General features: G+C 64.5%; 1 protein-coding gene across 1 annotated transcript; it reads right to left on the bottom strand.

The window, feature by feature from the left end:
• Nucleotides 1-11: 11 nt before the first annotated feature.
• Nucleotides 12-26869, bottom strand: GNA11 (G protein subunit alpha 11). Its single transcript, XM_037824138.1, has 7 exons — nt 26734-26869; nt 11001-11185; nt 7218-7372; nt 6348-6476; nt 4120-4249; nt 3734-3887; nt 12-2777 (listed from the first exon to the last, which is right to left on the bottom strand). Exons 1-7 carry the CDS (start codon nt 26867-26869, stop codon nt 2587-2589), a joined length of 1080 nt encoding a protein of 359 aa, XP_037680066.1. The 3' UTR covers nt 12-2586.
• Between the last annotated feature and the right edge of the window lie 350 nt (nt 26870-27219).

Raw genomic sequence — 27219 nt, 5'->3', positions numbered from 1 at the left:
GGGGGACCGCAGCATTTAGGAACAAAATTTATTCCAATTTTAAAACAGAGAATTCATTTCAGGAGAAAGATATGAAAAGTTGATTTCCGTCAGGTGTTTCTGGATTGAGGGGCTGGGGCCCCTGGCTCTCACCGCGCCCCATCCTGCACTTGCCAGCCCGGGGCAGCCCTCGCCGCCGAGGGGACACCGAGGGGACACCGAGTGGTGCCGGCCTCCCCGCTGCCCCACGCACAGCGGCACATGCATCGCAGGGGACGAGAGTTTAAAAACAGCGTTTGATAGAATCTTCTCCTTAAATAGGTGAGGGTTTAAATTGTCTGGAGTCAGGACTGTGTAATGTACAAGGACGACCGGCGGGCGCCTGGGCACTGGCGCCTCAGCCTCGGGCAGGGGCCTTGGCGTGACGACGCTTCCGGGGTGGGGCACGGCGGGGCACCCGGGTCTGACGCGGAGCGGGGGTCGGCGCTCACAGGGACGGTCACGGAGATGACAGCCACCAGGGAAACACACACACAGCAACCTCACACACACACACACAACAGCCACACATGCACACACACGCGCCAGCCATGCTCACAGACACACGCCATCACACACACACACACACACACACACACACACAACAGCCACACATGCACACACACGCGCCAGCCATGCTCACAGACACACGCCATCACACACACACACACACACACACACACCAGCCTCACACACCAGGATGAGGGGACGACAGGGCCATGCTTTCCCCAAGGCCAGGTCTGAAGGGGGTGTGTGGGGGCCCCAGGGTGGGCTGCCCGTTGGGCCTGCTCAATCCTGCTCCCACCCCACAGCAGCCCCAGCCGGGGCTCTCCAGGGTAAGTGCAGTTGCCCTGCCTGAGGCCCCGTTGAGACAGGCTCAGGCCAACTAGAAAACTGGGGGTGGGGGTCTCCCCAATGCACAAGGGCCCAGGCGAGGAGGTTTGGCAGCTCCAGCCCCTGTCCTGACCCCGGAGGTATTGACACTTGCACTTCCTTTGGCTGTGCCCCAGCCCTGGCCTGTCACTTGCCTGCATGCCACCCGCCTGAGCCCAAAGAGGGTGCAAGGAGGACAGGCCCCGTGTCCCGTTTGTAACCAGGGCACTGAGCCTGCCCCCCGAGGACTCCAGGCTCCCTGGGGCAGGCCCCCCACCAGCCCAGACGTGGGGCAGCACCATCCTCTCCAGGGGCCACCCATCCATGGGTGGGGGCTTGGTGTGGCTTCAGGTTTATGGCACAAATCCTCTCGCGGGGGTCTTGGCACAGAAAGGGCCCTCTGGGGACAGACACAAGAGGTAAGGGGGCACGAGGATGGTGGCGGCCAGCCCAGCCCCTTCTGCCCCCATATGGGGCTGCTGCCCGGACATGCAGCTGTCCCCCGACTCCCACGAGGAGCACCCCGTCGTTGCCAGCAGGCCCTTGGCACATGATGAGCACGGGGGTGGGGGTGGGGTGCAGAGAGCGCACCGAGCTGCCGCTTCCTGGGTGGCCCCATAAGGCCCAGATGTCACAGGTGGGGTGAAGGCATTGCTGGCGATTCGTCCTCCCACGGCTGCGTGAAAGCCCAAAACTCCAGGCTACAGCTTTGGACGGTGACAGATGAAGCCACCCCTGTCTCCCAGAAAGCTCCCTGCCGGGGGCCTCCAGGTCACTCGGGGAGAGACGTGACCCTGGGGTGCTCCCGATGCTCCTGACGTGCCCGACCTGGGCACTCGTCCCCCGGCCACGGCGGGCAGGGGCGCTCGGTGCGGTGGGAGCAAGTGGTTGGGTCCCTCTCTCTCGGGGACAGACCTGAGAATATCCTGAAAAAGTCCCCACCCCGTCCTCGCTGCTTCCAAACTGGTTAAGATTAAGAAGGAATCCCAGACGCACAACACACCTCCCGATGCCCGGGGCTCAGCACAACACACCTCACCCGCCCGGGGTTCCCCGACAGCTCCCCGACAGCTTCCTGGCCGACGCGGGGTGCCGTGGGGGGCAGCACCCCCACACCCCGCGGCCTGCCCCGTCTATGCAGCCCCTGCAGAGGGCCGCGAGCCAGGCAGCGACTGGGCCGCCACCAAGGGGTCTCTCCGACATGATGGACTTTTCTTTCTCTTCCTCAAATAAAAAAAAAAAAAGCTGGTCAGGCACTTCCCGGGGTGGCCAACTGGGGGCGCCACCCACCCCCGCCTTTCGGAGTCCGGGAGCGAAACCAGCGCTACGGCAGCGACTCTGCAGCGGACCTCAATAACTTAAAAAAGGCGCGAAACCAAAGTCCCAGTCTCCAGGGCTCCAGATGTGTCATAATTAAGAAGAAAATCAGGGGCAAAAAAAAAAAAAGGGAAAGGAAAAGCGCCCGCTGGAGGCGCCCCTGCCTCGTCTCCGGTCGCCGCCTTTTTCTTTCCGTGTTTAAAAACAATGAAGCCGAGAGCAGGGCAGGAGCTGGCCGCCTCTGCCGCCTCGGGGGAGCGGGCGCCCAGGCGGGGAAGGAGGGGCGCCCCGTGGGTGCGGAGGACAAACCACTGGCTGAAGGGGGACGAGGCCCTCGCTGCCCCGCGCCCCGGCGTGCGCCCCTGGCGTCCCGGCCGCTCACACCAGGTTGTACTCCTTGAGGTTGAGCTGCAGGATGGTGTCCTTGACGGCCGCGAACACGAAGCGGATGTTCTCCGTGTCGGTGGCGCACGTGAAGTGCGAGTAGATGATCTTGTCGCTGTCGGGGTTCAGGTCCACGAACATCTTCAGGATGAACTCCCGGGCGGCCTGCGCGTCCCGCTGCGGCCCTGCGGGGCACGGGGGGCCGCGGTCAGCCTGCCGCCCCCCACCCCCGTACCCCAAAAAGAGCAGCTCCCGCGCCCCCCACCCCTGCCAGTGCAGAGGCCCCAGGGCGCCCCACTCGCGGTTTATGCCGCTCAGTCCCTGCTGGGGGCTCCCCGCGGCGCCCCGCAAGCCCACCTCCCGCCCGGCCCCGCCCCACTTGCCGGCCACGCCCCCACCTCCGCGCCCGGCCACGCCCACCCAGACGCCGGCGGGACCCGCTCCCCACGACCCCTAAGCCAAGTCCAGGCACCGCACACAGGAGCCCCTGCCCTTCTCAGGACAGTTCGCGCCCCACCCCACACACCCGCGCCGTGCACCCACACTCCACACCGTGCACAGACACACACACACCCGGGGACCCCGGCTGGAAGCCGAGACCCCACCCCCAGCCGGGCCGGGCCCCTCCCGCCAGCCGCCCCCCACCCCCACCAGCCAAGTGGGCGCATGCGCACGTCCCACCAGGGCCGGCCTGCACGGGGGCGCCTGACAGCCCGCAGCATGGCCGCGGGGGAAGGACGGGCTCACCCCACCAGCGTGCTCTCCAGTTCAACGGGGAGGGAGGGAGGGCGGACGGAGGTCGCCCTGGGGGCCACGGCCTCGACCCCACCTCCTCGGCCCCTGGCTCCACCCCCACCCCACGTCCCAGGGCAGTGAGCAATCGGGGAAGCCCCCCAAAAGACAAGGAGGGCCTCTCTGCCCCCGAAGTCAGGTGAAGCCCCCAGGGCTCTCGTGGGAAGCCCGGCCCTGCCGGACACCGACGTGGCCACGAGACGCCAGCACCGCGACAGCCGCCACCTCAGGGACCCGGGACCCAGCCCGAGGCTGCGCAAGGGTGTCGCGGGGAGCCCGGCATCCAGAACGTCCCACCCGGGAGAAGGAAGGCAGGGGCGGGGGTGCCCCGTCCCCAGCGGGGTCTCACCGTCAAACTCGGGGAAGTAGTCCACGAGGTGGGAGTGCAGGATCTTGTCCTCGAGCAGGTCCTTCTTGTTGAGAAAGAGAATGACGGAGGAGTTCTGGAACCAGGGGTAGGTGATGATGGTCCGGAACAGGGCTTTGCTCTCCTCCATCCGGTTCTGGCAGCAGGGAAGACGGGGGAGAAGGCACGGGTCGCCATCCCTGGGGGACCCCAGCCCAGGGACCCCGGCGCCCAGCTCCACACACACACACACGGAAAGAGGCCAAAGCGTGGCGGAATCAGTTCACGTCCCCAAACTCACCACCTCCCAGGCCAGCCCCATGCAAAGGGGCGCACTGTCCCCCAGCCCCTGGCCCTCTCCACAGCCCGCGCCCCCCGGGGAGCCCCACCTCGTTGTCGGACTCCACGAGGACCTGGTCGTACTCGCTGAGGGCGACGAGGAACATGATGGAGGTCACGTTCTCGAAGCAGTGGATCCACTTCCTCCGCTCGGACCGCTGCCCACCGACGTCCACCATCCTGGGAGGGAAACGGGGCGGCCTGGAGGACTCGGGGACTTGGTCCCCGCTCCCGACCCTGAACCTGCCTCGCCAGCCGGCGGGCACCACCTCCTCTCGGCGCTGAGGAAGAGCCTGGAAACAAGCCATCGGTGGCACAGGAAAAGGCAAAATTCCCCGGGAGGAGCCAGAACCTCGAGACGGGCAGGCCTTGGACCTGCCACCCCTGAGCCTGGACGTCCCCCGAGGAAATAAAACCTTTTCCCTGATCCAGGCACCGCTCAGAGATGTTCACCGCAGCACTGCTCAAAAGTAAACCAGCCGAGATCGGTGTTCATCGTTCCTCCTCGGGGAGACCGAGCAAAAGCCCGGACGCCACCCGGGTGGACGTGGCCCGGCAGCCACGACGTGCCAGCTGCTGGGAGCGGGCGTGTTTGTCCTGGCGCTCAGGGGAAAGGGCAGGGTGCAGGATTTTCTGTCTGGAATTATAAGCACGAAGATGACAAGAAAAGGAAGTAGCAGCACAAGAAACAAAGGGAGGTTGAGGGTATGTGGGAACTCTGCATTTTACACGATTTTTGGTAAACCGATGGCTTTTCTAACAAAAAGAAAAGAAGGAAAAAAAGGGAGGGAGGGAGGGTGGGTGGGGTTGAAAGAAAACAAACTCAGCGACGTCGACGTCGTTGGGGGTTGGGGGTGGCTTTCGTGCTTCCTAAGTGTCCCACGGTGAGGAAATGCTTTGAGGAGATAAACGGAAGGCGGGAGGCCCAGCCCTCCATCTGACCGGGGGACACAGCGGGGAAGGCCGGGGCTCCGAGGGCACAAGGGGGGCAAACGAAAGGAGGGAAGGCCACGGGAGGGCGGCCAGGTGAGCCCCTGCCCCACTCGGGGGGCCTCGCTCCGGTCCTCCTGAGCTCACAGACCCCAGTCATTTTTAAGAAAAGAAAATCCAACCCCCACGCCCTCACCAGAACAACGGACAGCAGGCTGGTACAGCAGCTACCACCTCCGGGGCCCAGCACCCTGGTCGAGGTTCCCGGAACCTCCTGGGGGCTGGGGGCAGAGACCCCCGCAGTCCAGTGGGTGAGCCGGGGGGCACCCCACACTCTACTCTCCAGGGCAGGGCGGGGGAGCAGGTGAGGGGGGACTGCGAGGCACACCCAACAGACATCCTCGAATCCCCTGCTCGGGGCTGGATCACATCTCCCCAAAAAGACCCAACCCCCGGCCTTACAAGTGGCCTCACTTGGAAACCATGTGTTTGAAAATGCAATTAAAATGAGGGCAAACTGGATTTGGGTGAGCCCCAATCCAACATGCCAGGTGTCCTTGTAAGAGGATATTTGCAGACAGACAGACGGGGGCGAAGGTGGAGGCTGGGGGCTGCACCTGCGAGCCAAGGGCAGCTGGCAGCCAACGGAGCTGGGAGAGACAGCAGGTGCCGCCCCACAAGTCTTGGGGTGCACGCCCTGCCACCACCTGACTTTGGTTTTGGACTTCCAACCTCCAGAGCCGGAGAGAACGGATTTCAGTGGCCTGAAGCCCCTTGGTTGGCGGTGCTTTGTCACGGTGCCCCAGGACCCTGACACACCCCCAGGGAGCTGGTGTTTGGAGGCGGAACCCAGGACATGGCAGGGCCAGGTGGGGTCTCTGCCCGGTGGGCGCCAGCTCTCCCTCACCTGCGATGCCACGAGGGAAGGCCACGCATGAGGGGGACCCGCATACATCCCCCGGCTCTATGCCCCATGGGCTGTGCCAGGACTGGAGGCCCCAAGGGAGAACTCGAGCCCACCAACCTGCCCGTGAGCCCTGAGGATGAGCCCGGCAGCCACTTGTCACCCCCACTCCTCATGACTCCGTGCCCCAGCAGCATCCTCTGCTCCAGCCGGAACCCGAGGCCACTCGCCTTGTGCCCCATGTCCGGGCTTCAGCCCCCACGGGCCCACCCCCATCTCGGCCCACTCTGCACTGCCACCTCGCAGGCGTCCCGTGGCACCAGCCAGGGATTATGGATCTGTCCATCTCATCTACCACCCCTGGGTGAGGATCCCTGGGAGTGAGGATCTGGGTCCAAGGAAACTTCCGGGCCCTCACCCTGCCCAGGCACTGGGCCTGCCTACCTGAAGATGATGTTCTCCAGGTCAAAAGGGTACTCGATGATGCCTGTGGTGGGCACTCGTACCCGCAGCACATCCTGCTGGGTGGGCAGGTAGCCCAAGGTGGCGATGCGGTCCACGTCCGCCAGGTAGCTGCAACAGAGCATGGGGAGCTCAGAGGGGCGGGCGGGGGCCTCCCTGGGCCCCCCAGCCACCACCAGGACCTGAGACCACCCCGGCAAGGCAGACAGGAACAGACCCGCTGGCTGGGCCTCGAGGGATAGAAACAACCCTGCACGGGGCAGCCCCCAGCATGGGGACCCCAGCTCATCTGAGGGACGGGCTCATTGAGGACCCCAAAGACGGATGGACTGGGGGACACAGACCCCCGTACGAGACTCTGCAGAGACCTGGGCTGCGCCAGAGCTGGGAATTTTTCTTAAATGAGCTTTCCATTTGGTAACGGTTTCAGATCTCCACAGAATCCTCATACGACCCCACACTCTGTTTTCTGCTCCCAGTGGGGAGCTAACAGCGACACACTGGCCTTAACTAAACGCCTCCAGGACTGGCCTCTGAAACTGAGGGTGGCTGGAAGGCAGCATGGCCAGGTGCACGAAGAGAAGCAGGCCAGAATGTTCCGTAGGAGGCCTGAGGGCCGGCCGACAAACCAAGGCAGCACAAACTTGCACCAGACGGCGTCCATTAAAATCCGATGGGCTCGGCCGGGACAGCCTGGTCCTGCCCGTGTGCCGGGCAGAGCTGGAGGGGCGGCTACAGCTGCCTGAAAGATGAGGCCCCGTGTGGCCAGGTCTGAGGGAACCAGCCCCCGGGGCTGCCCAAGGAGCTTCTGGAACGTTCCCTGGGTGCGTGCACAGCGGGGCCCGCGCTCACTATTTGGCAGAGTCGGAGAGCTGGAACTCCCGCCTCCGGTCGTAGCACTCCTGGATCCCCGGGTCGCTCCACAGGTTCTTGATGGCGCAGACGTACTGGTGCTCGAAAGTCGTGACCTTCTCCACGTCCACCTCCCGGATCAGGAGCGCGTTGGCCTGCGCGTGAGAAGGGGTGGTGTGAGCACCTGCCGGGCAGCCAGGAGCCTCCCAAGGGGCCTTCCGAGCAGCCGACGGCACTGTCAGAATCGTCAACCTGAGCGTGCCCCCGTCAGGAAGCAGCGAGGCCCGTGGGAGAGACCTGTCCTCGAGGCAAGGGCCCCGAACGCCACACCCGCCAGGGTGGCAGCCCCTGCAGAGAGGGCCGCCCCCTCTGGGTGTTTCCCCCTGGGAAGCAGTCACACACACCAGTGAACGTGCCCTTTTAAAAAACCTGTACAAGGGAAATACCCCCAAGACGGGGTTTCAGCCCCCAAACACAGAAATAGAACAGCAATGGCAGCAGCCTCGGGCAGGCATTTCAAGGGGGGGAAACTGAGTCATGGAGCTGCCAGTCAGGGGCAGGGGCAGGGCTAGGAACGAGACCCCGGAGCATCTGGCTGCAAGGCTCAGAGCCTGCCCAGGGTGCCAACCTCTTATGCCCAGAATGCATTTATTAAGTGCCACAGGGAGCAGGATGGCCTCACAGAGGCCACGCTCAGCAGTTTACGGAACAGCGCAGCAAGGCTCGCAGGGCTCTGAGCGGAGGGAGCGGCCTCTGACCCAGACGCACAGGCAAGGTTCGGGTTCCGGGGGACGGCCGGGCACAGCTCTACCCGCTCCTGCCGCCGTGGTCCTTGGGAGACCTCAGCTGCAAGATGCACACGCTCGGGAGACGGTGCAGTTTCCCCAGCCTGTGTGGCACGTCTGCCTGGGAACCACTCAGGCTGGCACGACTGGGGCAGAAGAACGCCCAGGCAGAACCCCAAATGGGTAACGAGGGGCTCCCGTGGGCTCCGAACCCAGCCAGCCCCAGAGAATCCCACTGATGTGGGACACTTCTAGAGCAGGGGTTGGCAAACCGTCTCTGTAAGAGAGTCAGAGAGGAAATATTTTCAGCTCTGGGGGGCAGGTCTCTGTCACGACCACTCAGCTCTCCCACTGCAGCGCGAAAGCTGCCGTAGATGATATGGAAATGAATTTGCACGGCCAGGCGCCAATAAAGCTTTATTCACACAAGCAGGCAGTGGGCCGCCTTGCCCGGGGGCTGTGGTCTGCCGAGCCCTGTTCCAGACGCCTGTGGGGAGCCACAGTCTAAATACGAACCTGGAACTCCCGCCTCCCTCGGAGACCCGGCTGGGAGAGAGCAAAGCGGGGGCTGAGGCAGGGGGCCCCTGGTTATTTGTGGGTGGGGTGGGGAAAACAGAGGAAGACTCAAATCGGATGCACATCAGAAATCTGGGTTTTGATCTTCCCCGGCCGTAAAGGAAATGCACTAACTCGAGCCGTATTTGGACAGATCTGTACTCCCACGCCATGCTTCAGCCCTGGGCGACGTACAGGGCTACAAAAGGGAAGCCGACAGCCCCCGTGCTGGGGGCTCGGGAAGTCACCAGCCAGGGCGCCTGGAAGTGTCTGCAGCTGCTGGAGGGGGCCCAGTAGCCTCTGTCGTTCCAGAAAAGCCCTGCAGCGGGCTGGCGGGCAGCAGCGAGGGACCCCTGGCACGTCCCGTCTCAGCAGGGGGCTGCACCCGGCTGCACCCTGGAGGGTGGGCTCCCCGCAGAGCCGAGTAAAGGGGCCCCTCTCCAGGACCAACACACCACTGCCCCAGGGCCCCCAGGAGGCTCCTGAGCTGAGACGGCAGGCGGGGTGCCAGGGGAGGCCCCGGGGTGGCAGCTCATGTCACTGCTAACTTGCTGTGCAGCCCTGGGCAAGTTGCTGCCTGTCTCTGAGCCTCAATTTCCTCATCTTTAAAATGAGGAGGGAACCTTTAGAATGCAAGAATAAAGAGAAATAACCCAATTTAAAAGCGGGCAACGGAAAAAAATGGAAATAATCCAATTTAAAAATGGGAAACAGAAAAGGATGGAAATAACCCAACTTAAAAATGGGCAAAGGAAAAATACGGTAGCGATCCAAGAGTCCATCAACAGACGAGTGGATAAAGAAAATGTGATATGTACATATGAAGGGAAATTATGCAGCGGTAAGAAAGATCGTGCTCCCGAAGCATGAGACAGCACGGCTGAACCTCAAGGACACAACGCTGAGTGAAGTAAGCCAGACACAGAAGGAGAAATTACGTACGATTTCACTAATAAGAACTAACTAGGACAGTTTGTAAACTCAGAATCTTAAAATGTAGACTACAGGGTACTTAGAGATAGACAGAAGCTACACAAGGCGGAGTGGTTACCTAATATGTAAGAATTGTTAACAAGGTTGGACTTAAACGTTTGGGAATGGACAGAGTGATGGCAGCTCGCCACTGGGATTGTAAGTAGTCGTGCCATACTGTAGTTGAATTTGATTGAAAGTGGCTGTTTAAAGTCACGTATGTCACTGATTAATGCTACAAATACAAATAAGCTCTTGCATGAACTACTACAAATTAAAATATGTATAATAGAGGGGTATATGGGAAAAAAAACATAGTTACTGCAAACTGGACTGTATTTAATAGTAATATTTTAGTATTCTCTCATCAACAGTAACATATTTACTACGACAATGGGGTGGAAAAAGGAGTATAGGAGGATTTGGGTTTTATATTTTATTCTTAGTTCTGTTCTGGAGTAATGAAAATGTTCTAAAATTGATTACGGGGCTTTATGCACAATGAGCCAGTGATCGTCTCTTCAGGCAGTTTGGGTAACTGCGTGAATATATCCTAAAAAAACTGAAAAGAAAAAAGAAAGAAAGAAGAACAGGCAAGCGATTTGAGTAGAAGTTTCTCCAAATATCTACAAATGTCTGAGAAGCACATAAAAAACGCCCCTTGTCATCAGCCGTCAGGGAACTGGAGACGGACGGCCAGATGTCTAAAGACGGACGGTGGCAAGTGTGGGCGAGGAGGGGGAGCCGGAGCCCCCCACCACCAGTGGGGGGACGGTGAGGAGGTGCCGGCTCTGCAGAAAACCGCCCGGCACTTCCTCCGAAGGTTAGACGTGGAACCGTCCCAGGACCCCGCAACCCCGCACCGAGGTATCTACCCGGAGCGATGGACGCCCGTGTCCACACAAACACTTGTGCACAGGTGTCCCTGGATCCACCATTCTAGGGGCCACAAGGTGGAGACAGCCCGAATGTCCATCACCTGATGAACCGAAAAGGAAAACATGGTCCATCAGACAACGGAATATTATCTGCCATAAAAAGGAAGGAGGTTCTGAGACGGGCGACAGCGCGGCCGGGCCCTGGAGCCCCGACGTGGAGAGAAGGAAGCCGGGCACAAAGGGACAGACAATGAAGTGTCCAGGAGAGGCAAATCCAGAGGCAGGATTCAGGGCTGGGGCCGGGGTGGGGAGTGGCTGCTGGTGGACGTGGGGTTTCTCCTGGGGTGACAAAATGTCCTCGAGGTGACCAAAGTGGTGGCAGCAGGGCCCGGGAACGTGCTGGGCACAACTGGCCTGCACACGGTCGCTGGGTGGCCTCGGAGCAGTGCCTCAGTCGAGCCGTTTATTTTGAAAAGGGGGAAGGAAGGACCGGCCCGGGGCTCCCCGGGAGGGTGGGCTGCAGGGGTGAAGCGCCTGGGAGCCGGGCACCCCCTGGGCTGCTCGGTAGGACGTTGACCCCGCCCGTGCCCCACCTTGTTCTGCTCGTCCTTGTAGAGGATCCGCAGCGTCTCCATGGCCCGGACCATGGCCTGCATGGCCGTGAAGATGTTCTGGTAGACGAGCTTGGTGAAGCCCCGCTTGTCCTCCTCGGAGTACCCGGCCCCGTGGATGATGCGCATCTGCTTGATGAACGTACTCTTCCCGCTCTCGCCCGTGCCTGCGGGGACGGGGGGCCGAGGAGTCAAGGGTGGGGGGCGGCTGGGGCAGGCACCCCCCACCCCGACCTGGCCCAGAAGCCGGGGGACCCCAGCCGCTAGGGGCGAGCAGGCGGGTGGCAAGTGTACTGGGCACAAACTCCCCGCAGAGGGGCCAACCGAGGCACGGGAAGGCACAGCCCCTGAGCAGGGCCGCTGGGTGGGGCGGGGACAGATCCGGGCTGCCAGGGCCTGTGCCGTCAGCACCGCGCTGCAGCCCACCCGCCCTGAGGACACCGGCTCTGGGAGAGCAGAGGCTCGTCGGAGGGCCTCTCACCTGCCCCCGGGGGCCGGCATCCGCACCAGCTGACCACTTGGCAGAGCACCTCCCCACGTGTGCGCTCCCCACTCACGGCCCCATTTGACACAAGAAACTGAGGCTCGGAGAAAAGTGCCTGGTGCCAACATAAGATGTACTTAATGAGTACCACATGCTTAGTGAATATGGTGTGCTTAGTAAGTACCACACAGTACTGTGGGCTTAGTAAGTACAACACGCTTAGTGAGTACTGTGAGCTCAGTAAGTGCCACATGCTTAGTGACTACTGTGAACTTAGTAAGTACCACACACTTAGTGAGTACCATAAGCTTAGTGAGTACCACAGGCTTAGTGACTACTTTGAACTTAGTAAATACCACACACTTAGTACTGTGGGCTTAGTAAATGCTATGAGCTTAATAAGTACCACACTTAGTACCACAGGCTTAGTGAGTACTTTGAGCTTGGTAAGTACCACGCACCTAGTGAGTACTGAGCTTTAGTAGGTACCGCACGCTTAGTGAGTACTGTGGGCTAAGTACCAGAGGCTTAGTAAGTGCTGTGGGCTTAGTGAGCACCACACTTAGTAACTACCCTGTGTTTAGTAAATACCAAGCTCCCACCCTCCAAGACATCTGCCCAGTGTCACATTAGGGTTGAGAATTGAGCAAGAGTTGAAGCTAAAACCCAGCTCTTCTGAGTCCAAAACCCAACAGCAGCAACACCCATGAAACCACTTCTGCTAGCAATGCAGCCATGGCCCCCACAGAGCACTTTTAGGGGTCGGGCTGTCCTGGGGTTTTAAATGAGTTGAACACATCACAGAGGAGGAAACTGAGGCACGAAGAAATGAGGCGTCTCCCCACGAGATCCCGCTCCCCCTAACTCGCCAGGGCTGCCGGATGAGACCGCCGGCTGCGCTCCACTGCGCCCCCTCCCGGCCCCATGATAACAGGTTTCCCTCTGGAGCCCGAGTCTGGCACTTGCACCCCAGGCCCTGCAGCCTGAGGGTCGGGTCGGGTCGCACAGCTCCACGTCACACACAACGGTCTCCGGAAAGCTCCATCCCCGGCACCTCGCGTCAGAGCCCCCGCTGCGGCAGGAGAGGCCGGGACGCACGCGCGGCCGTGAGGGTGACCAGCCACTGACCTGTACGCGTGAAGGGGCAAGTGGGCAACTTGGCGCTGTGCGCAGAGGTTACCGCAATAAAAGTTACAACAAAACAGAACAAAAGGCGCGTTTTCCATGACACAAAGCACACGTCCACTTGGAGAGGCTCGCGGACTCACCGGGGCTCTGTGCGGGCCCCCTGAGGCTGGACCCCTGGGGCTCGGCCCTCCCCCTGCCCAGCGCCCGGCTCCTTGCCCGTGGACACCTCCCCGTGCTCGCGCTCCACGCCCGGGTGGCCTCGGCACCCGACAGCTCCGCCCGGGCACCCCGCGGGCCACTCGGGGCAGCCAAGCCCGTGTCCACGTGCACACCCACCGGGAGCCTGGACGTCGCCGTCCCCGCCTGACCCCCCCGTGTCACCTGCTCTGTGCGCCCCTGCCCTGTGCACCGGGGGGACTCAGCCTGCCGCCAGAGGTGGCCGCTCGTGCCTGCCCCTTGCGCTCCGCTTCCTCCCCGACAGGCGAGGGTGACGCAGGCTGTCCCACGGCTTTCCGGGGGGCCTGCTGCACCCCGTTACACATCCCCAGCTCCGCGAGGGGCGAGAGATACCACCACCTGCCCCCAGAGTTGGGAAACTGAGGCTGTGGCTTCCCATGAGATGGACGGGATGGGAAGTCGGGTGGGGAAGCTCCCAGGGGAGGGCACTGAGCCACCAGCCGTCGCCTCGGCCCACGCGGGGACCCCTGTCCTCCCCCGACCCAGCGCTGCCCTGGGGGGCCGCTCCCCTCACCTCCCAGCAGCGCACCCGCCTCCCCACCCAGCCCCTCACACGGAGACTCGTGTGTCCCCCACTCTCTGATGTGACTCTGTCCGGGGCAGGAGCCCCCTTCCTTCCCGCCTGGAGTGCGCCTCCTCGGGGCTGGTCCAGAAGGCTCTGCCGCGTCCCCGGCTCTCTCCCTGTCTCTGGCTCTGGGGACCCTGACGCAGCACCAGGGAGACGTCCACGTAGGGGAAACCGAGGCCTCCAGCCCCAGGCCTGGGAGAGAACCTCCTCGGAAGCCCCTGGACAGCCTGACCGAGCCTCACGAGAGGCCCCAAGCGGGACCCCCCACTACACGGCTCCCCGATTCCCCACCCTCAGGAGCCGTGCGAGGGGACAGGTGTCTGCCGGGCAAGGTGCCAAGTTTTGGAGTGATTTCAATACACAGCAACAAAAACGGATGTTCTCAGAACGCACCGTCTCAGTGGCCTCCGACAGGCCCTATCTGCCTGGATGAAGCCCCCCAGCCCCCTTTTGGGGTCTCACAACTTCCCAACATCCCCCGACCCACCCCTCCAGCCCCTGAACCACATCCTGTCCCGGCACCTGCCCGGCCGTCCCCACCTGTCCCCACCTGTCCCCACCTGTGTCCCTCCCATCGCACAGACGCTCCCCTGTTGGGGTCCAGCCCGACCCCCCCCAGCCTCCCCTCCAGAAGCCCCTGAGGCCCAGCAAGCAACACCCCCTCCCTGTGCTTTCTGGAACGTTCCCTGCCGCCCGAGTCAGGAGGAGGGATGGGGTCTGTGGGCTCCAGGGTCTCTGAGAGCCACATGGCCAAGCACGAGGCGCAGCACACACCCGGGGCCTGGCTGCCGTGGGCTCTCTCTAGCACTTTCATCAACCATCTCGGCTCCCTTCCAGGGCAAATAAAATTTTACTTTGCTTTCGTTTCAAACAGCCATTGCCCCCACCCCGTCCTCCCTCAGATGACCCACCTCCTTCACAAAATCTACCCGACTCTGAACCCACCCACCCCCCAGCACTCACCCAGAGCACCGGGGACCCGGTGGCCGCCCCTCCCCAAGGGCCTCGCTCGCTCCGGGTGCCACCTCGGGTTCTGGGTTCCTTTTCACCAGGGCCTCCCCAGGCACTCGGCACCTGGCTCCCCCCACTCGATGCCAGGAGCCCCCTCCCCAGTCACGGCACCCACAGTGTCTACACACTTCGCCCTGTGTCTCCTGGGGGCAGAGTTGTCTCCGGATTTTTGACAAATGCTATCACAGAAAGAACTGCCCGCTGGCTCCTTTCAAAGGGCGTTTGCCTGGAAATGGCAGGACAGGTACCCCGTCTCGGAGCCTGCCCCCCGCGGCAGGGCCACCACGTCCAGGCCAGGGAACACTGCCCGAGACACAGACCCCCCGTGCCACCAGTGCCCCCTGCAGACAGGGAGGGCGGCCCTCAGCTATGGCTCCGGAGGGCTCTGGAGACCCAGGGACCACGGCTGGAGGGACAGAACAGCCCCGTGTCTGTAAAACAGGAAAAACGATGATGCTGGGCCTGCTCACCAAGGCCCCCGGGGGTGGCCCAGGGACACGGGGGTACACAGGACACAGCCCAGGGATGCTGGGGGGACACGGGACACAGGGGACACGAGCCAGGGACACTGGGGAGACACAGGGGACACGAGCCAGGGACACCTGGGGGGACACAGGGGACACGGGCCAGGGACACTGAGGGGACACAGGACAAGGGGGACACGAGCCAGGGACACTGAGGGGACACAGGGGACACAAGCCAGGGACACTGGGGGGACACGGGGGACACGAGCCAGGGACACTGAAGGGACACAGGACACGGGGGACACAAGCCAGGGACACTGAGGGGACACAGGGGACACAACCTAGGGATGCTGGGGGGGCACAGGACACAGGGGAAACAAAACCTGGGGACACAAGGGGGACATGGCCGGGCAGACTGGGGACGCAGCCCAGCCCAAAGGGCGCTGTGTGCTCCCCAACGTGCACGCTGGGTCCCCTCCCCAGACACACGGAAGGCGCCCGTCACGGACAGCAGGTGGCCGCCTGCTGGAGCCCCGAGTGAGACACTCAGGGCAGGGCGAGGCCAAGGCCACGGGGTGGGGTGCAGGGGCGCAGGGGTGGCCGGGCAGACAGCGCTGCCTGGAGGAGGCTCACGGACCCCGCCCGGAAAGCGGCCCCCGAGAGCCCCCGCCCCTCCCGGAACCACAGAGAGTTCAGTGCACGAAAGTGGGTGCCGCCTCCCCCCACTGGGACGGCTACTACCCCAAAACAGACGGTGACAATTTGGGGCGAGTGTGCAAAGAAACTGGCACCCTCGGGTGCTGCTGGGGGGGATGCAGGACGGTGTGGCCGCTGCAGAAGGGAATACAGGGGGGTCCCTCAGAACATCAAACAGAATCATCTCTGACCCGGTGACCCCAATTCTGGGTGTAGACCCCGAAGAGCTGAAAGCGGGGACTCGGGCAGACGCTTGCACAGCGGCGTCCATCGCAGCCTGACTCGCAGGCGCCAGAGGTGGAGACGCCCGAGCGTCCGGGGGGCGAGCGGAGAAACGGAGAATGGTACACCCGGGGTGGGATGTCACCAGGCCGGGAAGAGAGGGCCACACTGCAGAGTGGACGCACCCTGGAAACCTTGAGCTCCGGGGGAGACGAGCGATCGCACTCACGCAAAATATCCAGAAGATGCAGATTCGCGGAGACAGAGGGTAGAGTGGCGGCCACCAGGACAGGGTGGGAGCAGCTGCTGCCTGGCCACAGCGTTCGTTTGGGGGGGACGGGAAAGTCTTCTCGTTGCGGGCGGTGGGGACGGCGGTGCAGCACCATAGCGGAGCTCACGCAGGTGGGGCGTACCTCAAGATGGTTAAAAGGGCAAAACTGGATGTTTCAGCGATAAACGGACATTTAAAAACACACAAGAAGCGAGCCACGCGCTGCCAACGCCCCAGCCCCGGCTGAACCGCAGGTCTCGGCTTCTGGCTCCCCCGGCCCAGGAGAACTAAGTCACTGTGTGTTCACATGGGGGACCGCCGGGGTCCCCCACGTAGGGCGGCCATGCTGTGAGCCCACGCATGGGGTCCCCAGGACTCCCGTGAGGTCAGTGCCTTCTCCACCCCTGGTCCAAGCCAAGGGGAGGCCGTGGGCCAAGGTCACGGGTCCGTGTGTGGCAAAGTGGGGCCTGGGACCTGCTTGGCCGACTTGGGGGGCAGCCAGGCCTGGCTCCCTCCAGCCACTGCGATGGGACAGGAGCCGTGGGGGCAGGCAGAAGGGAGAGAGGGTCAGTGAGACCCCGCAGAGGAGGGAGGATCAGGGGAGCCCCATGAGGAGCCTGGAGCTGGGATGTGGGCCCGAGTGCCCCCTGAGAGTGGAGAGCATGGCTGCCCGGCCCCCACGGGCTGGCAGGACCCAGGACGCTGCAGGGAGCCAGCTGAGAAGTGGTGCGTCAGACACAGACCACACCCGGTGCCTCTGACACAGAAGGGACACGCATGGGACACACGGGCCCAGGGACCCTCCGCCCGGGATGACCAAAAGCCTGTGCCCTGTTCCGGCCTCACAGACGTGGCTCTTCTGAACCAACCGACGGAGAACATGACAGTGTCATCAGACGGTGACGAGCCAGAACCAAGAGGCTCCAACAGGGCAGCCGCCAGCCAGCTTCGTGATCTGAGGCAACCACAGCCCCAAGACCTCAGTTTCCCCATCCATGAAATGGGTATAACCGGGAGGAAGATCTGGGAAACTGCACGTGAGCGCCCCTCGTCACGCCTGGCACCCAGCAAGACGGACGGGCGGCAGGGGCGCCCGGGAGAGCAGGGGGAGTCCTTTGCAACACGTGCCACGGGCGAGGGGTGCCAAGGAGCCCAGAACGCAGCTCACCAGTGCAAGGCCGGGCTTTCCGGATGATATGCAAGAAACCTTAGTTCCAGGGCTTTAATCCAGAAGTGCTGTCAGGACTAAGACTGGCATTTCACAGCTCATGGGGCACCCCCAGTGCGTCCAACATGGTGGCCGGCAAACTCTGTCACAGGCACGAGAATAAACATTTCCAGCCTTGTGGGCCTCACCAGTCCTCAGCTCTGTCACTGACAACACGCGAGTGAGCGGGCATGGCTCATGCCAATAAAACTTTATTTGCAAGGAGGGGCCATGGGCTGGGGCGGTTGGGGTCCGAGCGTGCAGACCCCAGGCCTAGAACAACGCACCCGCTGTGCAGCTGGAACCCGAGTCCAGCCCAAGGACAGCACCCCACCGGGGCAGGAAGAGGAGGTGCCTGTGGCCCACCCGCCAGGGGAGAGCTGGGTCCGGGACGTTCCGGCTCAGCCCGAGGTGGCGCCCACTGGCCGGACTGGACTGGATGGTGGGCAGCGTGGCTCCCACCGGCATCAGAGCACGAGAAGACCACCAGGCGTCTGCGGGTACAGAGGGGCTGCTGGCTGCACCCCATGAGCGTCCCCAGCAAGATGTGGCACAGCCCTGGATTGTTTGGCTCAAAAATGCTGAAGGACAGGGGACCTGCCCCACCGGGGGGACAGAGATGAGCAACACCCCCAGCCAGAGCTCATCCCCCAACCTCCCCACTGCTCCTGGCTGAGATGCCGGACGGCAAAAGGCAGGACCCGAGGACACTGCCTTCAACGTACCCCCTTCCCTGCGGCCAGCGGTGGCGGTGGACGCCGGGCGGAGGCTCAGGGAAGGACACAGATGACCTGCCTCCCCAGGTGCTCCCGGTCCAGCGGGGGAGACCAGCACCCCAAAGGAGCACGTCTCCGATGCCGGCCCAGCCCCGGGCCAGTGCGGGGGGCAGGGGTGGGAAACAAACCCCACCACAAAGACACCCCCAGGCCCGGCCAGCCAGCGCCGGGGCCACGTGGGAGAGAAGAGCCCCTTCCTGGCAAAGCTTTCACCCAACCACGGGTTCCTCTTGGAAAAAGCGAGCGTTCGGTGATGGGAACGACAATGCGATGACGGGGGGGTCTACGGGCTGGGGGTGGGGACAGACGACGATCTGGCTACAAACTTCTACTAAATAAAGGCCCCACAGGGGTCCGCTGGCTCCAGCCGCCCCCACAGGTCCCCCAGGCCCTGCCCGCATCACCCCACTCCTGCATGAAATCCGGGGCACCACCTGCAGTCTTGCCTCCCCTCAGCCGACACTGGCCTGGGGTCGCAGCTGGTCTCGGGGTGTCGGGGAGACAGGAGCCGGACCCCTCGGCCCCACGGCTCTCAGCGGAACATGAGGGTTGCCATGGACCCCAGAGGCTGTGCTCAGACAGGCTGGCACCCACCTGGAAGACAGGGCCACGGGGCACCCACCCTGGGGCTGCAAGAATTCACACCAAGACGCAGTGTGGGAAGTGAAGGGCGCGGGGGAGCTCCGTCGCGCCTGAGACGGGGGCACAGCCTCTGTGACTCGGTTTCCTCACTGCCCAACGGGAAGGTTCTGCTCCGTTCCCAGCAGATTCCGGAGCAGAGATGCTTTCCGTCCTCAACAGAGGGGCCACGGCAAGGCAGAAGCTTCTCCAGAGGGGCAAGGTGGCTGCCAGCCAGCCGCCCAGCGGTACGAACCCCCAAAAATGTTTTAGAGACTCGGACGCCTCAGGAGGAAAGTGGCCCAGGTCCGGCACCTGCTCCAGGCAAGATGGAGCAGGAGCCAGCAGGGGAGAGGGCCACAGGCCGGGTGGAGATAGGGGGGCTCCTCCCGCAGAGACCCAGGGGACACCGTCCTCCCAGAAGACAGTCGTGAGCCCACAGGGTCCCGCGAGGATCAGGGACAGTGGGCCCAGGGCCACCAGCAGCTCCGTCACCGGTCACCTCTGAGAGGGGCACTCAGACCAGCATCCGGGAGAGGAAGGAACCCGAAGTCACCTTCGAGGAGAATGAGAAAACTACCGTCCCCAACTGGACGCCTGGGCCAAGAGCTCAAAAGGTGAACCAGGGGGAACTGAGCCCTAGCCTGAGGTCCTGGGGGGACGCGCCCCTGATGTGGGCCAAGAAAGGGATGTGGCCTCAGCCCGGGCAGCACGCAGACAGCAGGGCCATCGCTAAGGACCGGCCTGCATGGCCACTCACCCGCCGCGGCCCCGGGGCCGTCCGGACCTGGGTTCAGGGCTGCTCCCGGCTGCGGGGCCTGGGCCAAGCCCCGGTGGTGCCCTCGACTGCACGATGAGGCCACCCCCGACACAGGCCACGTTCGCAAAGCTGAGGGTCACGTGCTCGTGCCAGGGAGGTCGTGGGGCCGGGCTAGGCCGGGCAGGTCTGGTATCGCCACGCGTGTGTGTCCGTGCCCCGTGTGTCTGTGTGACACGTGGCCCAGAAGCCACTGGCCTGACGCCCACCAGCTGCAGCCCCAGGCCCAACCTCCACGCCGGGGGTCCATGAGATGGCAGAGCCTGGCGCGGGGCAGGACAGCGGGCGCGACGGGCTTGGCACTTGACCACTGGCCACTCACAGGTCACCCCACTTCCTTCTCGGGATTCCTGGGGGTGAGGACCCCCGACAACCCCGTCTGATGGAGGAGAACTGGGGCTCACAGAGGTGTGGTGGCTTCCAAAGGCTGCACAGCCACTGCTGTGGCCCGGGACAGCTTCGGGGCTCCTGGCTCCCCAGCTCAGCCTCTCCCGCCACCCCAGGCTGCCTGTCACCCCACGTTCCAGAAGGGCCAACACTCCGGGGAGCGGGAAACAAGTACGCTGGCTGGGAGAAGCCCCTCGGTCAGCCTCGGGGGGGCAGACGCAAGTGTGGAGCTGCCAGAAAAGTGGGGGGACGCCCCACAGGTGGTGTGAACCCCCAGCCACGATAAGACGGACCTCTGGACTCTGCCCGTCAGCTTATCGCCACGACAGTGACAAAGTCTGCCGGTGGCATCTGGGCCGTGGCCCCCGCCCCAGGGCCCCAAGGAGGCCTGTGCCCCCTCGCCGCCAGACCGGGCCACGCCACCCGGCGCCACCTCCGAGGGCTCCCCACAAAGGGACACGGGGTGGGGCGCTGGCCCCCCGGTGTCGCTTCCGGGTCGTCCATCCAACACGTGGTTCTGAGCCCCTGCCTTGTTCCCTCGTGCTGTGGTCTTACTGCAGCCCTTCCTGAGGCCCGCCGAGGCTTGGGGAGACCTCGTGTGCACCCCAGTTGCAACCTAACCACACCGTCCAAGCCAGCTGGGTCTGGTACTGGGCCTGGGTGCTGAGTGATGGGCCTCAGCGCTGAGTGCTAGGTGATGGGCCTGGTGCTGGGCCTGTGTGCTGAGTGCTGGGTGCTAGGCCTGGGTCCTGATGCTGGGTGCTGAGTACAAAGTGTTGTGCCTCAGTGCTGAGTGCTGGGCCTGGGTGCTAAGTGCTGGATGTTGGGTGCTAAGTATTAAGTACTGGGCCTCAGTGCTGAGTGCTGGGCCTGGGTGCTGGGTGCTAGGCCGGGGTGCTGAGTGCTGGCTGCTAGGCCTAGGTGCTAAGTGCTGGATGCTGGGCCTGGATGCTAAGTGCTGGGTGCTAGGTGCTGAGTGCTGGGTGCTAGGCCTGAGTGCTGAGTGCTGGGCCTGGGTGCTGGGTGATGAGTAAGGCCTGGGTGCTAGGTGCTAAGTGCTGGGTGCTGAGTGCTGAGCCTGGGTGCTAAGTGCTGGGCCTGGATGCTAAGTGCTGGGTGCTGGGTGCTAGGCCTGAGTGCTAAGTGCTGGGCCTGAATGCTGGGTGCTGAGTGCTGGGCCTGGGTGCTAAGTGCTGGATGCTGAGTGCTGGGTGCTTGGTGCTGGGTGCTGAGTGCCAGGCCTGGGAGTGGCCCTGCCTGTGTCCACCAGTCTCCTCGGGGACACGACCAGGCACCAGAGACCAGAGACACAAACCCAAAGCCACAACCTGGGGCTGCCCTCCAGGACCCCACTCCGCGCCGGCCGGGACAGGCCCACGCAGGGGCAGAGGGCAGCCGCCTGTCAGCGTGGATGCCACGAATGATGACAACGGTGCGCCCCGTGGCAACACGCTTCCACACGCCTCACCCCGTCTCGTCCTCGCGACCATCCGACAAGTTGGGGGTCACACGTTGCCACCTGCCACCCGCTGCCTTCCAAGCCTCAGGGACCCCGTGCAGAAGCTGGGGAGGGCAACCCCCGCGCCCAGGGCCCTTCCGCAGCTTTGCCCCGAGAGCTGATGCACACTGTGTATTCCCCGCTGGGCGCCGACCCCACGCCAAGGTCTAGCCTGCTGCCCCCCACCAGCATGTGTCCCCCCAGCAGCTGCATTTCCCAGGCCCGACGGGAGCTGTGGGGAGCCCCGGCTCACCCTCTCCAGCTTCCCCGGGGTGCCAGGCCAGTGAGCACCCCGGGCCCCTCCAAAGCCACTTCCGGGGGGGCTGAGGCCTGCAGGCTCATGCACGGTGCCATGGGGATGGGGGGCTGACCCCACACAAGGCTGCTGCCTGGAGGGGACAGTGGGGGGGCCCAGGCAGGCAACGGGGGCTCCCAGTCATGCAGCCAGCGGTCCCTAACTGGGGGCGATTCGGACCATTTGATGATGTTGGGGTGCATTTTGCTTTGTCACAACTGGGGTGTTGCTGCCATGGAGTGGGGGGGAGCCCAGGGAGGCTGCTGGACACCCTCCAGGGCCTGGTGAACATGGGGTGGCGGCCGGCATGGGGCTAAACACCCGGTGCAGGTGGTGGCCGAGTCCTCGACCCCCCCCTTTCTAACAGGTGAGGACACTGAGGCACACGCCTGAGGCCACACGCGGCTACTGAGAGGCAGGGGTGGGCCCTGGACCCCGACTCCGTGGGCCCGAGGAGGAACTGGAGGGCCCGGCCCCCCATGCGTTGGCGAAAACCTGGGGGGTCAGGGGTGGGGGGCACAGAGGCAGGGAGGGAGGAGATCCGGCCCCCCAACACCGCCGGGGACCCTGCCAGGCCTGGGCGGCAGTCAAGTACAGACAGCAACCCCGACGACCCGGCGGGAGGGCAGAGAGGCACCCGGATAACTGCCCGCGAGCAGGACAGGCGCCTCAGAGCCCTCGGGGGCTGCCAAAGCGCCCCCCGGCCAGCGGCGCCGAGGCCCGGGACCCGGGTTCTGGAAGCAACGTCAAGTTCAGCCACGACATCGCGGACGCCCCGGCCACTCAGCTGCTCGTGGCCCTCGACGAACAGAGCAGCCAGCCGGGGTCCAGCCTGGATGCCACCGCCGAGGGCCCCCCGCTGCAGCGGCCCCGCACGCCCCCGCCCCGTGTGCAGGGGGTCCTCCGCCGCCGCCCCCTGACTCCCAGGGCCAGGAGAGCAGCTGAAACGAGCGTCCTCCAGGCCCCGCCACAGAAATCAGAAAGTGAAAGCTGCGGTCACACGGCTGCGGGGAGCACTTCCTCCGCCCTCACGGCCGCGGCCACCGGGCTGGGCAGGAGGCGCCGGGCTGGGGGTGCTGCCGCGGTTTGGGGGGATCGGGTCCGGGCCCCAGATAGGCCGGCCGGGTCAGCCCGGGGAGGGGGCCCGGGGGGCCTGGGGGACAACTTGGGGCTCTGGCCAGGGCCCCTGGTAAAGGGGGCGAGTGCACCCCAAGCTCTCTGCTTCTCGGGGGGCCCCTCCTGGTCCCAACAGGGAAGCCAAGGTAGAGGTTACGTCTGGCACCTCCAGGGACCGTGCCCCAAGAAAACAGATGCCTTTAGCAAAGCAGAAAGAAATTAAAACTAAACTCCAGTGGACCCCCCAGTACACCTGGGGGGAGTCACTGTCCTGCCCCAGCCGGGCCCAGGGCCATCCCGGGCGCTTCCTGCTCGGCCGGAAGGCGGTGCGGCCACCCTGCCCGGGCCAGGGCCCCTCTGTGCACCCCCCGAGTGCTGGGGGGTACGCCCTTCCCGCGGGGCCACCCCGCCCCACGCCGGATTCCACGCCGGATTCCGGGCCTTCTCGGCATCCTTTGGGGACCCGCGGGGGCCGGACAGGAAGGCTCCGGAGACAACCGTCCCGCTTTATTTAGAAACCCTGCCACTGCCGTGCTGGGGGGGCCCAGCTCAGGGACGCGGGGACCCCGGCCACAGGGAGTCTCACCAAGTCCTCGAGAGGGGGCCCCGAGCCGAACCCCAGACAGACCCAGACGGCGAGGTGGGGAGCCGGGCGCCCCGTCACTGCCCCCAGGCCTCTGGGGTGACCCAGGGGGAACAACGCTGCCCCCCGAGGCCTGATCGGGAGGACAGAGGGTGACAGTGGTGGAGACGCTCGGCCCCCATCTCCATCACCGACCGGCCAAGTAATTGACAAGGACCTAGACAAGAGTCGCAACCCACACAGACCTCTCTACACACACGCGTACACACGCTCACACACACGCTGGCCCCAGAACACTCGCACACGCAGCCTCGGGCCTTAGGATCAAAAAAATCCCCTTCCCCAGGTAATTCACGAAATGCCCGGCGAGATAATTTATGGTGATTATGCACCAGCTTTTCAACAAACATTTTATGCCGTGTTCTACGGTACGGGGCAGCTCTCAAACGGGGGGCTCTGCCCCGCAAGAGGACTCTGGGCAATGGGGAGACGTTCGAGGCTGTCTCGACTGGGAATGGGGGAGCTGCCGGCACTGAGTGGGGGGAGCCCAGGGAGGCTGCTCAACATCCCCCAGGGCCCAGGACGCCCCCACCCCAGAGGTCGGCCCCGCCCGATGTCAGGAGGGTGAAGACGGGGGCCCCGCGGTCTGGGAAGGAGACGCACGTGTGAGGGGAAAGGTAACTTCTCATCAGGAGCGGGAGCCCCTCCCCGGGGAAGACGGCACTCGCCCTCACAGGCAGCGGCAGCCCCGGGGACACGGTGGTGGGCAGGGACAAGCAAGGCGGGCAACACACTGCCCACCTGGCCCCAAACCCAGGTGAGAAAGCAGCACCTTCGGGGGCCCCCCGAGAAGCCAGAGTCCCACACAGAAACCAGACCTTCCCTGGCAGCTGAGGCCCTGCCCGCTCCCCAGTTCCCCACCACGGAACACCCCAAAGGAGCCGTGGGAGGGGGGCCAGGGGCATGGAACCCCGTTCCGAAACAGCTTCCCCTGTGGGCCGCGGAGGACGGGGAGGGAAGGATCAGGAAAAGGCAGACCCCACTCCCCCTCCCGGCCACGGGGCCACCTCCCCACACTGCGCACCTGCGCCAGACCCTGCACCCTCCTCCCTGCAGAACGGGGCCGAGCACTCGCTCACGAGTCACAGAAGGGGTGAGGGGCCTGGCCCCCTCCCCGCCCCCTCAAGCCTCAGGGGGAAGCAGCCTGGCTCGGATGTGAGCTTTCTAGAGAGTGACGGGGCCCCCCAAAGTGTGCAGAAGCACTGAAGGAAGCAGCCTTCAGGGCCAAGCCGGGGGCCACCTCCTCCAGGAAGTCCTCCAGCCCCGCTGCACCTGGACCTCTTTCCGGCACCATGGTGGTCTTCACCTTGGCCGCGCCAGCCCCCTGGCTGGGCAGCACTGCCTCACCCGCTCTCCTCTCTACCCACGAGGCCTTGAGCTGGGTAACAGCCTTCTGGGCAGTGGCTGTGAGTCCGCATTCTGCAGGCCGAGGGGACAAAGGTGGGGGTTAGGCGACTATCCCAGGGTCACACAGTGGGGGCCCCTTCCGCAGGCGCCTGGCAGCCCCCGGCGGGCACCCCACCAACACTGTGGGGCTGATCGACCACGCTTCCAGATTTGCTCCGAGCCCCCAACCCCGGGCCCGGGGCCGGCCTGGGCCTCCCACTCCGGGGGGGCAGAAAGCTCACCCCAAGGCTGCGGCAACACGAGCTGCTCGCCCACATCCTTGCCCCCAAGTCCTGTGGGAAGCCCAGAGCGTCCGAGGGTCACCCAGCCACCGAGGCAAGGCCACCTGCTCATCGCGCCGTGACGCCAGGGCCGTCCACCACCCTTCCTCCAAAAGGAACACGTCCACCGCACGTGTGGACGTGCAAAAGCCGGCCACTTCCACGCTGTCCCCCAAAAAGGCCCCTCAGATCTCACTGCCAGAAGTTCCTCCAAACTTTGGGGTCACCTCTCTGCCTGGCTGTTTTTCCTAGAGAGGTGGCCTGTTTTATAACCTTCAGTCAACCGGAACTTCTGTTCTAAAAAACCCAGGAAAGGTATTTCATCGAAAGCTCCCCTCGGAAATATCCCCCACCAAGACTGACCCCTTTCCAATCCGATGCCCAGTGCCAGTTCCTCCGCCATCGATCTCGGGCACCCCTAAAACCACCACCATTCTTCGGGTCCCTCTCTCCCCTGACCCCTCAAAGCCACCTCTGAGCACCATGCACACCTTTCCCCCTTGCCCACAGTCCAGGAAGGAGCCGGGGAGAGTCAGGGCAGGGCAGGGCGAGGGTTCGTGTTTTGTAAACGACCTCTTGCCTCTGCGGAGGTGAGGCCCTCGCAGCCCTTATTTGGAGTGACAACACCTGGCTGGCAGCTGGGCCGACGGGCTCCCCGCAACAGGTGTGCCTTGGGGAGACGAAGACCTGAGCTGGGACCTTCTCCAGGGGAAGGAGGACAGGGAGGTCGGGGCTGGCCCCAAGGAGGACGGGCCCGCAGGCCACCTCCCCGTCCCAGCTCCCCCCCCCCCCGAGGGTTTAAGGAACGGAGGGGAGGGCGGAGGGTTGGCCCATTCTGAAAACTTGGGAAAGCTCCCGCAGGTGGCAGCCCCGCCCCAGCCTCTGGCTACAGCAGGGGAACCCCAGGGAGGGCGGGAAGATGGGGACAGCGGTGCCCTCCCCGGGAGCCGGCTTTTCCCGCAGAGGGAAGGGGAGGCAGGGAGACGGGCCTGGAGGGTCTGGGGGGGCAGGGGGGCGTCCTGGAGGGGGGCGGGCCCTGAAAGTAGGGGACAGGGCTCCACCTGGTGGGAAGAGTCAAAATGGGATCCTGGCGGAGAAGGGGTGCGTCCTGCAGATGACAGCCCAAAGGTCTGAAGAGATGCCAGGGGGCAGTGCACAGGGTCAAGGGTCAGCCCCGGGCCTGGGAGGTGGGGGGCTGGGGGGGATCGCCTTATGGGAAGAAGCAAAGAACAGACCCGGGCCAAAGTGGACAAGCAGAGGCAGGGGCTGACCCTGGGGGGTCCTGGGGTCCCGACTGGACGGCGGAAGCAGGGGCCGGCCCCAAAGGGGTTCCGGGGGCCTGTCTCGTTGGGGGGAGGCGGGGGCTGACTCCAAATGCTTTGGGGGGCCCATCTGGACAGCAGAGCCAGGAGGTGACCCTGCGGGGTTCTGGGGCCCCCCGATTGCACGGCAGAGGCAGTGGCTGACCCTGGGGACCGGGGTGCAGGGGAGGAGGATCCGGGGCCCCCCGACCGGTCAGCAGAGGCAGGGGCCGGCCCCGCGGGGGTTCCGGGGGCCCGTCTCGCGGATAGAAGCGGGGGCCGGCGCCGGGGCCGGGGGGCCGCACTCACCGAGCAGCAGCAGCTTGAGCTCGCGCCGGGCGTCGCGCTTGTCCCGCCGCAGCTGCTTCTCGATCTCGGCGTTGATCCGCTTGGATTCCTTCACCTCATCGCTCAGGCAACACGCCATCATGGACTCCAGAGTCATCGTCCCGGCCCCGGGCCGCCCCGCGGCCGCCCCCGCCCGCCGCCGCCGCCGCCGCCCCCCGGGCCCCGGGCCCCGGACCGAGCCGCCTCGCCCGCCGCCCGCCTCGGCCCCCGGCCCCCGGCCCCCGGCCCGGTCCCGCCTCGGCCGCCGCCCCGCGCCGGCCGCGCACCCCCGCCCGTGCGCCCCGCAGCCCGCGCGCCGCCGCCGCCGCCGCCGCCACCCGCAGCCGCCGCGACCGAGCGACAGCGCCGGACAACCGAACCTCGGGCCGGGAGAGCCGCCGCCGACGGGCAGGCGGCGCAGCCAATGGCAGGGGGCGGCGGCCCCGCGCGCCCGCCGGCGGGGGCGGG

Source organism: Choloepus didactylus (genome assembly GCF_015220235.1).
Source record: "Choloepus didactylus isolate mChoDid1 chromosome 25 unlocalized genomic scaffold, mChoDid1.pri SUPER_25_unloc1, whole genome shotgun sequence".
In the NCBI taxonomy this organism is placed as follows: Eukaryota; Metazoa; Chordata; class Mammalia; order Pilosa; family Megalonychidae; genus Choloepus; species Choloepus didactylus.
This window is presented reverse-complemented; position numbering and strand designations above follow the sequence as displayed.

What these genes read in the sequence shown, in the direction of transcription:
- GNA11 (XM_037824138.1), bottom strand. Translation starts at nt 26,869, where the DNA reads ATGACTCTGGAGTCCATGATGGCGTGTTGCCTGAGCGATGAGGTGAAG. An exon ending in CTCTCCGACTCTGCCAAATA is followed by an intron (nt 6,477 to 7,217) that starts GTGAGCGCGGGC and finishes GCTCTGTTGCAG; the next exon opens with CTACCTGGCGGACGTGGACC. An exon ending in CTACTTCCCCGAGTTTGACG is followed by an intron (nt 2,778 to 3,733) that starts GTGAGACCCCGC and finishes CGTGCCCCGCAG; the next exon opens with GGCCGCAGCGGGACGCGCAG.